This window comes from Ictidomys tridecemlineatus, chromosome 2, assembly GCF_052094955.1.
Source record: "Ictidomys tridecemlineatus isolate mIctTri1 chromosome 2, mIctTri1.hap1, whole genome shotgun sequence".
In the NCBI taxonomy this organism is placed as follows: Eukaryota; Metazoa; Chordata; class Mammalia; order Rodentia; family Sciuridae; genus Ictidomys; species Ictidomys tridecemlineatus.
The window spans coordinates 224,419,502-224,436,138 of NC_135478.1; the positions used below are offsets into that span (position 1 = coordinate 224,419,502).

The 16,637-nt window shown below is 35.2% G+C and overlaps 1 protein-coding gene across 14 annotated transcripts in view; it reads right to left on the reverse strand.

Moving 5' to 3' along the window:
* The window catches only part of Ezh2 (enhancer of zeste 2 polycomb repressive complex 2 subunit), a 76,113-nt gene that overhangs the window by 13,317 nt on the left and 46,159 nt on the right, over positions 1-16,637 (reverse strand). For 8 of the 14 annotated variants that reach the window (XM_078040739.1, XM_078040737.1, XM_078040744.1 and 5 more), the window contains 6 exons: positions 13,449-13,565; positions 10,187-10,307; positions 9,025-9,165; positions 8,329-8,361; positions 8,096-8,198; positions 7,373-7,551 (listed from right to left, as the gene is read on the reverse strand). In XM_078040739.1, coding sequence (XP_077896865.1) covers positions 7,373-7,551; positions 8,096-8,198; positions 8,329-8,361; positions 9,025-9,165; positions 10,187-10,307; positions 13,449-13,565 — 694 coding nt within the window. Of the gene's footprint in view, positions 1-7,372; positions 7,552-8,095; positions 8,199-8,328; positions 8,362-9,024; positions 9,166-10,186; positions 10,308-13,448; positions 13,566-16,321; positions 16,558-16,637 lie in introns of those variants that run through there. The other 6 variants (XM_078040743.1, XM_078040741.1, XM_078040742.1 and 3 more) reach the window with 4 other exon arrangements.

The following is a 16,637-nucleotide window of genomic DNA, read 5'->3' on the forward strand; positions in this document are numbered from 1 at the left end:
TTAAACTTAATTAAATTCTAGAGAACGTCAAGATGTAATACAGACAGTCTGATGAAGGGGGGAAAAGGGGGGAAAAATGAGGACAGTTACTGTTATGATTTGGATATAAGGTATCCCTCAAAACCTCCTGTTACTGCAAGAATATCCAGGTGAATGATTAGATTATGAGAGCTGAAAACTGACTGGTCCATCCTAGTGTGAATGGGCTGAATGGGTGGTGAGCTATAGGCAGGTAAGTTTAGCTGGAGGAGGTGAGGAGATGGGTCACTTGGGGATATGCCCTAGGAAGGCTGTTCTTCCTGTATTCCCTTTCCGTTCCTCTCTCTCTGCTTCCTGACCTGTCAGGAGTCTTCCTCTGCTGAGTCATTCCTCCATGATAAGCTGCCTCACCTAAGGCCTGACCTGTAACACCAGAGCCCCTCCCTCCAATTTTTTTCTCCTTTAATTTGTTCTTATTTAGTGTCTGAGTCATAATGACAAAAAAGCTAACTAAGTGAGGTGCAATGGAGCACACCTGTAATCCCAGCATTTGGTATGGTTAACATTTTGACCAGCTGGGGATGCCCAATTCAAAGATTGAACATAGGCAAGGTTAAGGTTGTACCAGCAACAATGAATTACATCAAACTAAGAAGATTTTCATTAGCTAGAGTTTGCAGTATATTATTTAGAAATACACCTTTGGTAAAAATGTGGTTTTGTTTGAATGCCTCCTGTAGCCCGTTCTATATTTATAAGCTGATTTTGCCCTGACCCAAGTGATTACACAGGTACAAACAAATGCACGTGTGTATGCACACAGATGAGGAAAGCAGCCTCTGCTGGTCCTGCACTAGAACATGTTTCAATCAGAAAAAGAAAAGTCATTAGCAAGTCACAATTAGTAGCCTAATACAAAAACAAGTCAAGATGTAAAGGAAAAATTAACAAACAAATGGTTGAGAGGCACTTTAAAACTTTAAAAGTATGATTTTTAATTTCGAATTGCAGTTAGCTAAAACTAAAAAGACAACTATTCTTATGATTAGATATCCCTCGGAACAATTTCAAAACTTCGATTCTCCAGGAATACTACTTGTTGTTTGTGTTCAAAATAAGTTCTCAAAATATATTTCTAACTAAATATGGGGGGAAATTATACAAAATTACTCAAAAATCATTAAAAGGGAAATCAAGGCAAGCTGCTTTTAAAATTGTGCAGAAAAGGAGAGAACATGGACATTAAGGGCATTTTTATTTAAAAAGCAACTTATGGTTCCCCCCTCCACCCCCTAGCCCAGTGTGAGGGATCATAGACAGGACTTCACACAAGCTAGGCAATGAAAGACATCCCTACCTGCTACCTTTTACATATTGAAACAGGTGTCACTAAATTGCCCAGGCTATCCTAAATTTTCAATCTTCCTGCCTCAGCCTCCTGAGTATCTAGAATAATAGGTGTTTGCCACCAACCTGTGAAATCTTAAAACACTTCAGAGCAAAAATAAAATATTTATAAATTACAATACCCAACTCCAACTTTCTTTAGACCCAAATATGAAACTGAATTGACTAACATATATCAAGTAACCCCTTAGAATATTTTAATGTTTTACCAAACCAGTGTTAACTCAAATACAGAACTGTGGGATCAAAGAATTATAAAACTAGAACAAACCTTAGCAATCATCAATCTCCAGGAGTGATTTTGAAATTAGGAAAGAGAAATAAGGAGAATAATTTCCTCAAGTGCACCTCATTCTGTGCTCTTTCTGTAACTTCACATCTCTCTAATTGGTCTCTAATCATTGTCATTGGCATAATACTTCTCTTACACACTTCTTTATGCCTCTTATCATGTGATTAAATAAATGATCACAAATCAAGAAAAACTGTCAGTTTATACAATTTTGGGATATAATACTGATCTCATCTGCTCTCAGGGTAAAACTTAGTGTTAAGAATAAATTCTTGCCAGGCATGGTAGCTCACACCTGTAATCCCAGCAACTTGTGAGACTGAGGCAGGAGAATCGCAAATTCAAGGCCAGCCCCAACCTCAGCAATTTCAGCAGGCCCTGAGCAACTTAGTGATAACCTGTCACAAAATAAAAAATAAACAGGGCTGGGGATGTAAATTAGTGGTAAAGTGCCCCTGGGTTCAATTCCTACTTAAAAAATTATTTTTAATTGATTTTTTTAAAAATATTTATTTCTTAGTTCTCGGCGGACACAACATCTTTGTTGGTATGTGGTGCTGAGGGTCGAACCCGGGCCGCAGGCATGCCAGAGGAGCACGCTACCGCTGAGCCACATTCCCAGCCCCTTTAATTGATTTTTCTAAAGAATAAATTCTTGGGGCTGGGGATGTGGCTCAAGCGGTAGCGCGATCGCCTGGCATGCGTGCGGCCCGGGTTCGATCCTCAGCACCACATACCAACAAAGATGTTGTGTCCGCCGAGAACTAAAAAATAAATATTAAAAAATTCTCTTTCTCTTTCTCTCTCTCTCTCCCCCCCCCACTCTCTCTTTAAAAAAAAAAGGAATAAATTCTTACTGAATATACATGTACATGGAATTTTATAAACTCTCTTGTTGGGCTGGGGTTATGGCTCAGTTGATAGAGTGCTTGCCTTGCATAAACAAGGCCCTGGGTTCAATCCCTAGCACTACAGGAGGGGGGGAGGAGAATTAAATTCTCTTGTATGTATCAGAGATTATCAGACTTTAATGAAGAATACTTCACAAAATAAATAATGTCAATACTAGGAGAGTAATAACAGTCACAGTAATGATAGCAGCTAATAATGAATACTCTTATTTATATTTGAAGCATGTACTGAGGCTTACAGGAATTATTTAATTCTCACAAGAATGCTCAGGTGTTAGAATCATTGTCTCCATTGTACAGATGAGGGAAACTGAGGTTTAAAGGGGGTTAAGTCACTCTATTAACTACATGGCAAATATGAATTTATCTGACCTTTTTGGGGGATCAGGGGCTGTTACTGGGGATTGAACCCAGAGGTGCTTTACTACTAAGCTATATCCCCAGCCCTTTTTATTTTTTATTTTGAGAAAGGGTCTCACTAAGTTGCCAAAACTAGACTTGAACTTGCAATTTTCCTGCATCAACCTCTCATCACTGGAATTATAGGCATATGCCACCATGCCCAACTACATCTGAACTTTTTAATAATTATATACTCCAAAATGTTAACCAAAAAAACCAAAGGTAAATGTTCTCTCTGATATATAGATGCTAACACACAATAAGGAGTGGGCAGAGAAGAATAGAAGTAGCTTGGATTAGACATAGGGGAATGAAGGGAAGGGAAAGGATGGGAAAGACAGAATAAATAGGACACAACTTTCCTATGTTCATATACAAATACCCAACCAATGTTAACTCCACATCATGTACAAGAATAGGAAGTTATACTCCATTATGTATTACATGTCAAAATACATTCCACTGTCATGTATAACTAAAAAGAATTTTTAAGAAATTTTTTGAACGTTAACCATTGGGTTGGGGTTGTAGCTTGGCAGTGGAGGGCTTGCCCAGCAAGCGCAGGGCCCCGAGTTCAATCCTCAGCAAAACACAAAGATAGATAGATAGATAGATAGATAGATAGATAGATAGATAGATAGATAGATAGACAGACAGACAGATAGAGGAAGGAAGGAAGGAAGGAAGGAAGGGAGGGAGGGAGGGAGGGAGGGAGGGAGGGAGGGAGGGAGGGAGGGAGGGAGGGAGGGAGGAAGGAAGGAAGGGTGTCCAACTACAACTAAAAAATATTTTTAAAAAAATGTTAACTATCAACCACAGACTTCGAAATGCCTTCTTTGAAATTCTAACCATTTAAGGCATTAAAAATTCTACAATCAACATTAGTAGACATTCCAGAAAGAATAATAAGGACAGATTTTCACATATCAAAAAGGATAAACTGATACAACCAGGTCTTATACTTAAAATGGATTTCCTTTGCAGGAAATTCAGATAATAGAATGCATAGTAAAACATTTTTTTCTGTTACGAATTCTGTTCAGGCCAATTTAAGTATATCAGACAACAACCTCTGCTTACTTTCCCATGCTTCCTTCTTCTCACTCCCTACCAAAAATGTTGTGTTACTTGTTTTCTACCCAAGTTAATTCAGTAGCTGACCCTGGTTCCTCAAAGACTAGGTAGTCAATCTTTGGCTGGAGTTTTGATAAAGAATGACCATGATTCAACATTTGTGGATCAACCAGACTCCAATTTACAAAATGGATTGTGATCTAAAAGTAACCGGAAAAATGCAATGACTAATAGCTTCCTGACTAAAGCCATTTATCCTTCAAGGCTCATCAGAACATTCACATCTCTCTAACAGAAACTGAATTCCAGTGCAGGATACCCAGCCTCTGACCCGGATGGATTACCAATCCCTTACCATCCAAACATCATCCTTATATAAACAAATTGGAAGATACTCCTAAAATCTAAGTAACAAGTAAGGCTTAATCAGTAAGGCAACCAACACAGGAACAATAAAAATGGTTAGTTCATGAAGTCCATTTCATGTAGAAGCTGTTAATCATCCTTAACAATGAGCTAAATAAGAAAATATTTTAAAAAATTGAATTCCTTAAATTAATAAAAATGCCAAAATCTCACTAAAAGTGGAGACAGTTCTCTGAAGACAACTCACTGTGTCATAAACACATACACTAACACAAAGAGGAAAAAGTAAAAACAATGTTAAGGATCAAACTCAAACAGAAAAAAAAAAAATCAGTGAAACTAACAGTGGTTGGTTCTGAAGAAAAAATACACAAATTTGGTTTTTGAAAAATATATAAACAACTTCTTCATCTCATCAAAAACAGTATAATGAAAGAATAACCACAGAAATAAAAGAATCAGAGAACATATAGATCAACTTTATGCAAATAAATTTCAAAACCGATATAAAGAATAATTTTCTACAACTAAGAAGTGACAGAAAATAGACTCGCATTAATTTTAACACTGTAATGAATAAAACAGATCGAAATAAAACAGATCAAAAAAAATAAAAGATAAAAAAATGCAAAACCATCAATATTTGCAGGTAATTTAATTATACAGCTTAAAAACTCAAGAGTGTAGCAAGAAAATCACAATAAAGACAATTTAATAAGATAGCAGCTACAAAATATCTAGTGAGAAATAATGGGGAAACAATAGCAACAACAAACTAAATACCTAGAAATAACCTTAGCAAAAAATGCCCAAGGGTTGCATGAAGAAAACACAAGAGCCTCAATCATATGACTGATTAGACTTTACCATTATTTAAAAACAGTCCAGGGGCTGGGGATGTGGCTCAAGCTGTAGCGCGCTCGCCTGGCATGCGTGCAGCCCGGGTTCGATCCTCAGCACCACATACAAAGATGTTATGTCCACCGAAAAACTAAAAAATAAATATTAGAAAAATTCTCTCTCTTTAAAAAAAAAAAAGTCCAATTTTCCCTTAGGTAATCTGTAAACTGAATAGGATTATAATTTGTCTGGTTTTTTAACTAGATAAACCAATTCTAAAATTTGAAAAGTAAAACAAACAAAAATAGCCAGGAGATTGCTGAGTAAAGGTTCACCAGTAGACAGGCAAAAGGAACTTATAAAGTTGAGAAACAGACCAAAACACATATGGCAGTAAGTAATAAGTACTATATCTCAAAGCAGTGAAAGATTTAAACTTCTCAATAAATGATACTACAACAACCAGGTTAACTTTGGAGGTGAAGAGGAGGAGCTGGATTAATAAATCACACTGGAATAAATTTCACATGGATCAAAATTTATATATGTACACACACACACACACACACACACACACACTGGAATTCAGTTTTTGTTAGAGAGATGTGAATGTTCTGATGAGCCTTGAAGGATAGTCAGGAAGCTATTAGTCATTGCATTTTTCTGGTTACTCTTAAGAAGCCTAAAACATACTAGGAAAAAGTGAGAAGAAAGCAAACAGGTAAAGTCAACTACTCTTAAAAAAAAAACATTAATTTGGCTTAAACAACAAACTGTCACTGCAATTTAGATCTCAAAAAAAAAAAAAAAAGACCTAATTTCCTGCCTGGAATTTAGGCAATGAGACTAAGAATAAGAATAGTCACAGAAAACAAAATACAAATCTCTTAAAAATATAGGAGACCCTCAACCCCCATTCAAAGGGAGACTAATGCAAATCAAAACTAAGCTAAAAACCACTTTTCACTTATAAAATCAATTTTTTAAAATCAAAAGTAAGTTTAATAACACTCTACTGACAGGGCTTTCTGGGTACAGGGCCCTTCTACTTTGCTAGGAAGTCTTATAATTGTCATTTTCCCATATGGATGAATTTTCAACAATGTCTACAGGGCATGAGGTTTCTTAGTAAATTTTCCAGGTAAGTGGAATTTATTTAAATGCAATTTAAAAATCAACTACTTTTGAGGCACATAATTTGAAAATGTATCTTACCCTCTTAATTTTCCTAGAATTTGCTTAGATTGTGTGCTTATCAATTGCATGGTTCTACCTTTAGGGGCTTTTGACCCTGAGTAAAGTTATTTTTCCCTGTGTCAAATGGCCCCGAATATTTGCCTTCTTGAGTTTCTGTGACTACCTCTTAAGTTTCCCCAGCAACCCTGCCCCCTTATCCAATGGTGTTTTTTGTTTCCCCCTTCTGGTACTAGGGATTGAACTTATTCCCTGAAATGCCAGGGAAAAAAGTAATATCATATGTACCATCCTTAAATGTCACTAAGAACATTTTATATTTTGCTTGTACTCAAATCCAAATATTTAAAAAACAATTTACCCAGAGGAAATAAATAAACAAACATTAAATAGACAAAAAACTTTACATAAACATCTTTTTAGTCAATTTCTTATTCAACATAATTTGCTTATCAATATCAGCAATTCTGATCTGGCTATCAACTAGTTCTTAATAATACTTTTATTATAAAACAACTGCTTAGTCTTTTTTTTTTAATATTTTCTTTTTTGTTGTTTTAATTGGACACAATATCTTTATGTGGTGCTGAGAATCGAACCCAGTGCCTCACGCATGCTAGTCGAGCATGTTACCACTTGAGCCACATCCCCAGCCCCAACTGCTTAGTCTTTATGGAAAAATCACTGACTTCTATTCCAAGTTAATGGGAAAGAACACTATAAATTAAATGTACATAAAAGATTTCAATACTTAAGCAACAAAGTAAAAAATACAATACTGGAATCATAACATTTTTCAATCTTAACTACCAGATTAAATGCTAAATTCTAGCTATAATAAAAGGAAGGACTTTTCAAACTGCTTTAAGACATAATTCCACAACAAAGATAGAAAATGAAAACGTACAATAATTGCACTTACGATGTAGGAAGCAGTCATACTTAAAACATCGCCGACAGAAAAGCGTATGAAATGAATGCAAGCTTTGCTCTCTCTGAACAGATTTAGCATTTGGTCCATCTATGTTGGGAGTACATTCAGGAGGAAGTGCACCTGGGAGCTGCTGCTCAGTGAGTTCTTTATATCTGACATTAACCAAGAAAAATATAAGTAAGCCTGAAACAAAAACCATTTTTTAAAAAATAAAGTTCCTGAAAGGTTTCCAAGGGTTTTTGTTTGTTTGTTTGTTTGTTTTTCTTAAAACAAAAAGACAAAGTTCTAACCTACAACAATCTTTGCTTTGATAAGGAGCCAATTAAATATTATGCATGATGTATCAGGAAACAAAATCATTTCAGATATATTGTGGAAAAGAATATTGAGTTTTAATTAAATATCAACTACACTAACACTTCTACCAGGATCCATAGAAGTTTTCATATCATGTACTAATGTAAACCACCTGTGTGTATATAAATAAAACCACACGTGTATATAAAAATATACATGTACTTATTCTATCTACGATAATGTTTAGCAGTGTAGACAGAGATTATTTGAGGTATCCTATGAACACTGCAAACAAACAAAGTAGAGTGGCAAAACATCCACAGCAGGTCCATTTGCAATAAACCAAAACAATGAGCCATATAAGTACCTGACTGCATTGAAAGAACAAATCTTTCTTACTTTTCCTTTAGTTCTTCTGCTGTGCCCTTATCTGGAAACATTGAGGAAATGGCTTCAAAAATTTTATCAGAAGGAAATTTCCGAGGTGGACGGCTTTCTTTATCTAAATAAAGAAATAGGAAGAGGGAAAAAAAGAGTGGAAGTAAGTTTTCAAAACCTTTCATTTTCTCCACATGATATCTCAATAACAAAGCTGATTTTGTAAGAAATCATCAACTTCGTGTTTCACTTACTTCTAACATATTGTACACATGTCTGTGGAATACCTGTGGGTCAAACACAAAATTCAAATATGAAAAATTGTAAAAGAACTGGGAGGCAGAACTCTTAGGTTCTAATCCCAGCTCTACCGCTAATTGGTTTTATAATGGGGCTAGTAGTAGCTTAGCCACTTGTTTCTTCATCTGTAATATGAAGAAACTGAATCAAATGATCACTAAGGTGTCTTTCTGTTTAAACAACCAAAAAAAAAAATGTATAAGCTTCTTTGAAATTGCAATCCCAGTCTTCCATTAACCATGGTTGCTAAATAGCAAATATCCACTACAGGCTCTGTCTCTAGTAGGTGACAACTAGTGCAAAGCAGGTAAGTGCACAGCTCTGAAGGCAGTCAGGCCTGAGTTATCATCTTGGGGTCCAGAGTTCCACTTCTTCCCTATGATGTAATCTTAAATAAGTTACTTATAATGATTCTGATGATTGCTCCCTCAAGCCCCCTCAAAAGATTATATTCTTTTCTAGTCAAAGGAAACTAAGATGCTCAAGTGAAGAATAAAACATGGCAAATAATAATCTAATTTTTATTATACTATCAATTCAACCGTTAACAGAAGAATACAGAAAGAAGGAACTAAGTTCTGCTGATACTGTGTTTTTTCCTAAGAATTATGGAAGCAACGGGCTACACAGATACCTAGAATCAGACATACCATCTCGACTATCCTCTAGATCTTTCTGTTTTTCTTCTCTTTCATCGGGATCATCTCCATCATCATCATCATCATCATCATTGTATTGACCAAGAGCATTCACCAACTCCACAAAAATTTCATCATTTATAAACCCACATTCTGAAATGCATCAAGCCAAATGTTTAGAAATAACAGGAGAAAATGGTAACAATAAAAGTTCACATTTCACCTTTTCTCATTTGTATTACATTAGTATTAAAATGAGAAGGGGCCAATAAGACCATTTTCAAGATTGTTGTAGGCAAAATTAGGAAGAATTTATCTTCAACACCTGTCACTTTCTACTGAATCACCCCTCCAAGTTTCTAGGGCCTGGTACTAACCTAAATACTCCACAAGCTGAGGTTTTAGTCTACTTCCAAAGAAAATGATGGAGCTGGGGATATAGCTCAATTGGTTGAGTGATATAGCTCAATTGGTTGAGTGATTGCCTCACATGCACAAGGCCCTGGGTTCAATCCCCAGCACCACAAAAAAAAAAAAAAAAGAAAAGAAAGAAATACCTTATTTGGGCTGGGGTCATAGCGTAGTGGTAGAGCACTTGCCTAGCATGGGTAAATTCTCAGCACACATATAAACTTTTAAAAAAATAAAATAAAAAGGTCCAAAGAAACCTGTGTCCTGCGAACACTTCACATTGTTTCAACTAATAATGATAATGGGTAATGAGGTTATAACATCAACTTAGACACTTAAACAGACACTTCTGGATACAAAAAGCTAAAGTTGTAATTCTGAACACTGCATTTAGGTGGACAGCAGCCTCCTGAGAAAGCCATTTTTGAGCAAGGAGGCTTTTTGGAGCCCCATGCCACATGAACAGAATCCTAGTTCTATTTAAATTGACTATTAATAAATCTTAAAACGTATACACAACTTCTATTTAGTTTACATGTTATTGCCATTATAATTTATGTCATAAGCAACTGTGGATAATTATCATGTGGCAAATAGGATCCTCCAATTTAAAAAAATAGAGAAAACATTGAAAATGTCAAGTTTCTGAGCCCAGGCCATTTCTTTTATTTTAAAAATTGTTCTTTATATCCTGTGCTTAATAAATCACAGTACCTCTCAATTCTCTAGCCCTTATTTTCAAGAGAATAAACATATGGCTCACCTCTATCTCCATGTACTTTTCCATCATAATTTTTAATTAGTTCTTCAATGAAAGTGCCATCTTGGTCTAGAACTTCATCCCCCATATAAGGAATGTTATGTAAAACAGTTTCATCTTCCACCTTGAAAGAAAAATTTTTTCTAAAAACCAGGTTTCTCCGAAGTATCAAAATATTTTTAAAAACTCAATGTGAGATAATTGAAAATGTCTTTACCCATTTCTTTATAGTCTTAAAATACTAATCAGAACAAATACTACCATGACAGGAGAAAACAATGTTTTAAATACTGTATTTAATCTAACATGTCATCATTCCTTTGCCTATAAGAAAACTGCTGCAGATTACAATGTAATAAATTTAAAGATACATTCTTATTTCAGATGTTAAAATGAGAGATATGGGTCTTAGAATTGATGGAATATGGTTTATCAAAATCAACTATAAATATTCATACTAAAAAAAAATGATAAAGATTTTTAAACTTCATTTGATTATCTAATTAAGACATTTAATATAATAAAATTCTAGGATATAAAATACAGTATCAATGCTCCATTAAAGATTATGCCAAAAGAACTTATGCTTGCAATATTCTACAATAACAGAAAATATTTCAATACTTTGATGAATGATATGTGTATTAAAGTTGACTGCTTGTAAAGATGATGGAGGGCTGGGATTATGACTCAGCGGTAGAGGGCTGGCCTAGCATGGGTGAGGCCCAGGTTCGATCCTCAGCACCACATAAAAATAAAGGTATTGTGTTGTGTCCATCTACACCTAAAAAATAAATATTTTTTAAAAAAGATGATGGATGAGTCTATATAAAGGTTTAGAAGACAACAGGGAAGAAAAAGGGTGTAAGCTTTACAAAGCAGAGTGGACTAATGCAAAATTCAAGAAGCAACAAGGAACAGAAAGCAAGCAAGCGCGCATACGCGCGCGCACACGCGCGCACACACGCGCGCACACACGGAGAAAAATTTCAGTGAAGAATAAAAACGACAATAACTGTAGAGTGAACAGTTCTGAAGCATATGCAAAGTGAGGACAGACTTAAATCTTCAGAGGCCTTTGAACAGGGATCTAGTTAAAATAGAATTTTAGAAAGATAATTCTATAACAGAATAGACTGACCAAGACTGACTTGGAGGACAGAGCAGCTATTTCATTTACTGTGAGAAGGTGCAGGTTAGGAGATCAGACTGACCACAGTTGATAAGGCAGAACACATAGGTCAGGCAACAACAGGATGGAAATAGTAAAAGAAGGAAAAAATTTCAAATAATCCCTAAATAACAGAATTAGGACAACTAGAAAATTCATAAAGATAACAGAATTTCAGGGCTGGGAATGTGGCTCAGGCGGTAGCGCGCTCGTATGGCATGCGTGCGGCCCGGGTTCGATCCCCAGCACCACATACCAACAAAGATGTTGTGTCCGCCGAGAACTGAGAAATAAATATTAAAATTTAAAAAAACAAACAAACAAACAAAAAAAAAACCTAAAGGAGCTTTTAAAAAAAAAAAAAAAAGATAACAGAATTTCAGATAAACAAGGAAAACTGAGACAAAAGGGAGGAAAAGAGATATAAAATTAAAATTTAGGCTTTAATATATTCACCTATTCTGATTGAATTTAATGTATATATTCTGATTGAACTTAATGTATACATTGAGTCTTGCTTTCATACATCTCAGTTGCACTAATCCCATTTAAGCCAGCAGTGTTCCTTTTTTTGGATTTAAGCAAATATTAAATGACATTTGGCTCTTCTGTCTTCCCAATTATACTCACCTAATTTTTGCTCCACAAAACATCTTTTTATTTTATTTTATTTTTTTGGACTGGAGATTGAACCCATGAGTACTTAACCACTGAGCCATACTCTCAGCCCTTTTTACTTTTTATTTTGGGACAGGGTCTCACAAAGTTACTCAGGGTCTTGCTAAGTTGCCAAGGCTGGCCTCAAATTTGAATCCTCCTGCCTCAGCCTCCCAAGTTGCTGGTATTATAGGTGTACATCACACCATGCCCTGCTCCAAAACACATCCTAACCATAATAAACAGAAAGTGCCTAATTTGTTTTGGTCACTGACCAAAAAAACCTAGAGATGATACATAAATAATATTTCCTGACAACTTTAAATGTTATATTCTTTCAGAATTTCAGTCTGTGAAAATGTGAAACTTCCTAGAAGGTCTTAACCAGTCTGACTTTCTTTCCAACATTCCACCTAGAGACACAAAATTCTCAAACTAAAGGTTTTTTTTAAATAAAGTCTTAAACACATAAATTTTTTCAACTACAGAAGACTGATTGAAGTTTACATTTAACCATCTACCATAAGAAGTATAGAGGAAAAAAGTCACTAAAGATGTTAAAAATGTCTCTTTTTGAAAACCTCTAGTAAACAATTCTTTAAAGCAGGCTAAGAACCCCCTCCCTCAACATTTTATCAGCTTCCTCACTTTCTATATCAAGGGAATAGTAAAGCCATGCATTTTATTTAACAAGTCAATGTACACTTTAATTTTTTTTGTTTCACCCTCCATTATTTTACCCTATAAAAAATTACATACCAACATTTTATCACCAAAGATAATAGGCTAGGATTATCTATGGAAACATGTTTGCACTTGTTTTCTAGTCCTGAGAACAGGACACATCCTGGTATATATTATCACTTATTAACATGCTCTTAAAATTGTTTTAAATAAAAGTGCTCAATAAAAATGAAAAGCCAGACTAAGATTCTAGAATACTAACTGGCTTCTTCTACAAGTTTCACCTTGTAAATGGCTTAATCATGGGTATAGTTTTTGCTTAAAACTCTTCTTATGGAGAATACAGGAAAAGAGCAATAAAGCAAAAGCTTAAAAAATTATATTCATTATTTTTAAAATCATTCCAAGTGCCTTTTTTTTTTTTTTTTTTTTTTTTGATACCAGAAATTGAACTCAGGGGCACTCAACCACTGAGTGGAGTATTTTATTTAGAAACAGGGTCTCACTGAGTTACTTAATGCCTCTCCATTGAAGAGGCTGGCTTTGAATTTGTGATCCTCCTATCTCAGCCCAGCTGCTGGGATTACATGCATGCACCACCACACCCGGCTGCAAGTGCTATCATGTTGATAAGCTTTTTTAACTTTTACTGTCTTGATTCACCATGACAAATATATATATATATATATATATATGTTTACTTATTTAAAATAAGTTATTATCAAATAAGCAGAAAATATATTACTCACATACCATAAAATTCTGCTGTAAGGGAGACCAAGAATACATTATGGGTACTGAAGCAACAGCATTCAGGGTCTTTAATGGGATGACTTGTGTCGGAAAATCCAAGTCACTGGTCACGGAACACTAAAACAGAAAAAAAAAAGAATTCACTCTGAAGAGTAAAAGGACAACCTTAAGCTACAGTCATCACATTGTAAAGAGCTGGGGCCTACTTGAATAATTTTGAAAAGAAAATTCTTTACCTCAGACAGCAAAACTCATGAAACCCAAAAAGGATCCTCTCTCTTTTCTCTTTATTAATTAAAAAAAAAAAAAAAAAAAAAAAGATTCTTCAGATTTTGCAAATTTTCAAAACTCTCTCATCCTTCTCATACTTACCAGTAAGAATCAAAAACTACTTTTGTTAACCTCAGCAATCTGACCAATCGTTTCACACTTTCACTATAATTTCTTAGCTCATGCTTACATCCCAACCACATATAGGAAAAGTAATATATATGTCAAATCTACACTTAAATCTTAAGAAAAACACTTGCTACATTAACCTGTATCTTTAGCTTCCCTTTTAAGAAACCAAGTGTCATTTGCTCATATTATCAGATGATACACAAATATTAAGAGTAACAGATTCAATCACAACAAAGTGGATTCAAATCAATTCTGCAAAATTGTAATCTCTAGCATCTTTTGTATGCTAGGCACTATTTTGAACATATTACATGCCTCATCATATTTAGTCCTTTTTGTAACACTGTAGGATGGGTACAGTCTTAGCCCGTTTTACAGGTGAGAAAACTAAGGTAAAGAAAGGATAAAGTAACTTGTCCCAGGTCATCAGATAGAGCTATAATTTGAACCCCAAAAGTCTAACTCTGGAGACCCTGCTCTTTACTCTGACAATATTGCCAGGATCTCATATCTCTATGTTTAAGTGCACCTGGTCCCCTGAAATACCGTATTTCATTCAATCTATGATGATACTGACTTCAAAGACACCATTTCTTCTTTCATTAACCAAAAAAAAAAAAAAAGGGCACTGAAGTATGATGTAATGCTTCCCTCATTGCAGTGATTCTAAGAAGCATGCTAGTTTAAGATGTCCAAATTTGGTATCTTTGATTCCATGAAATATGTTAAAAATTTGTGCCGAAATAATCCCAGCACTTTTTACTGTCTAGGAATCAGCTTTTCTTAAAAAACAATACTATTGGGCTGGGGATGTGGCTCAAGCGGTAGCGCGCTTGCCTGTCATGCGTGTGGCCCGGGTTCGATCCTCAGCACCACATACCAACAAAGATGTTGTGTCCACCGAGAACTAAAAAATAAATATTAAAAATTCTCTCTCTCTCTCTCCTCTCTCACTCTCTCTTTAAAAAAAAAATACTATTACCCAATTATCAGGCCTCCAAGGCCTTCTCAAAAATACTGCAGCCATATATTTATAATCTACAATCAATGAAAGCAGAGCAAAAAAAAATTGAACAAAATAAAACAAAAAAAAATCATATACACACATACATATCCAATGTTTAAATTTTTTATTTAAGGTGTCTTAAAAATAGCAGGTCTATAACTGGTGAGATCAAAGAAGAAGTCTTTTGGCATGCACATGTGGTCCTCAGCACTGTATCAGGTTAAAGGGACAATCTTGCAATTATTACAGTCACTGCAGCACAAAACTAATCTCTTCCTTAGTGGAAGTGAAAGTTTAAGGATAGAGTAGTTAGGAAGAACTGTCAGTGATTAATCCATAAATTCACTTTCCAAAAAGGCAAAGATAGTAATACTAGAAAGCTTGTAGTTTAAGTAAATCAGTAAGATTCCAGAACCCACAATCTTTCTCCTTCCTGCTATTTGGCCTCTGATACAATCCTTCATCTATCCATCCAATAATCCAATAATAACAGCAATTAACATTTATTGAGCCCATACTATGTTGTAGGCACTGTGCTAAGTGCTTATATACATGATCTTCATTATTCCTCATTACAATTTTATGATGTAGATAGTTTTCGTACCACAACTCCATGAATGAGGAGACAGGCTGAGAGACGTTAAACAATTTGGCTAGTCAGAAACAGTAAATTACAAAACCAGGATTAAAAACTAATTCTGACTGCAATACCCAAGAGCTAGTTACTATGCTGTAGTTCTTGCTCTTGAGAAGTTCATAGAGCAAAATCATAATAGACCTGCAGGATCTGCTATATAAAATAGAAATACCACAACATGACAGGGGCATCTCCTCCAACTTCTTCAAATTCCTTATTACTATCAAGTCTTGTTTCCTTCCTTCTACTTCACTGGGTTAATCTGAAGGTAAGGGGTAGTGATAATTACTATTTTTTTCATCTGTTAGATAGGAAGGATCTTTGCTTCGTTTATGTCTGAAGGCAGACTGTGACTACATCCAACCCCTACCTCTTTCACACTCCCACTACCCATCAATTCAATTCTGAGTCATACAAGAGTCATCAAGGGACAGAAAATAAGTTATCAGAGGGCAAAAGCAGCTAAAGCAAAGTGTCATTTACCTCTCTATCTTAAAACAACACTCAGCACAGTGTCTCCAAAAAGAAGTAGGCACTCAAAAAATGTTTCTGGAATCAACAGACTACATTTGCTGATTCTCCCTAATGGAGACGTCAATTTCAATTCATTTAAAGCTAAGAGAGCACCTGTGTGGACAACTGATGGTCAGCCCTGCCTCATCAGCTCTGCAGCATTCCAGAACTTCTCCCACTCTTCAACTATTAACCACTCCCCTCTCTCATTTATGAAATAATACTCAAATACAGCAGTATTTGCTGGTAAAACAAGTTTGGGAATTCTTATTTATTGACTTACAGGAAAATTACTCAAAACTCCTAGTTACTTACCAGCAACTTTTATTTTCTTTGAAAATGTATCATCCTTGACAGTTTATGTAATTCAGTCTCATATTGTTTGTAGTAGTGAGAAGAACTTTGACATCATAGGCTTCCACCACATTTTACCTGATCAGAGTCTTGTATCCTGGACTCAGGAAGTCACCAGGAGACCTATATCAGCAAATTAAATTCTCTAATTCTAGTTCTGACTTGAGGGTCACACAAGGAAGTTATTACAGATTATTTTCAACAATGGTAAAGAAAGGAAAAAACTAATTATCAAGGATGCTACATTTTCAGAGAAACGCAGCTTACTGGTAAGTAA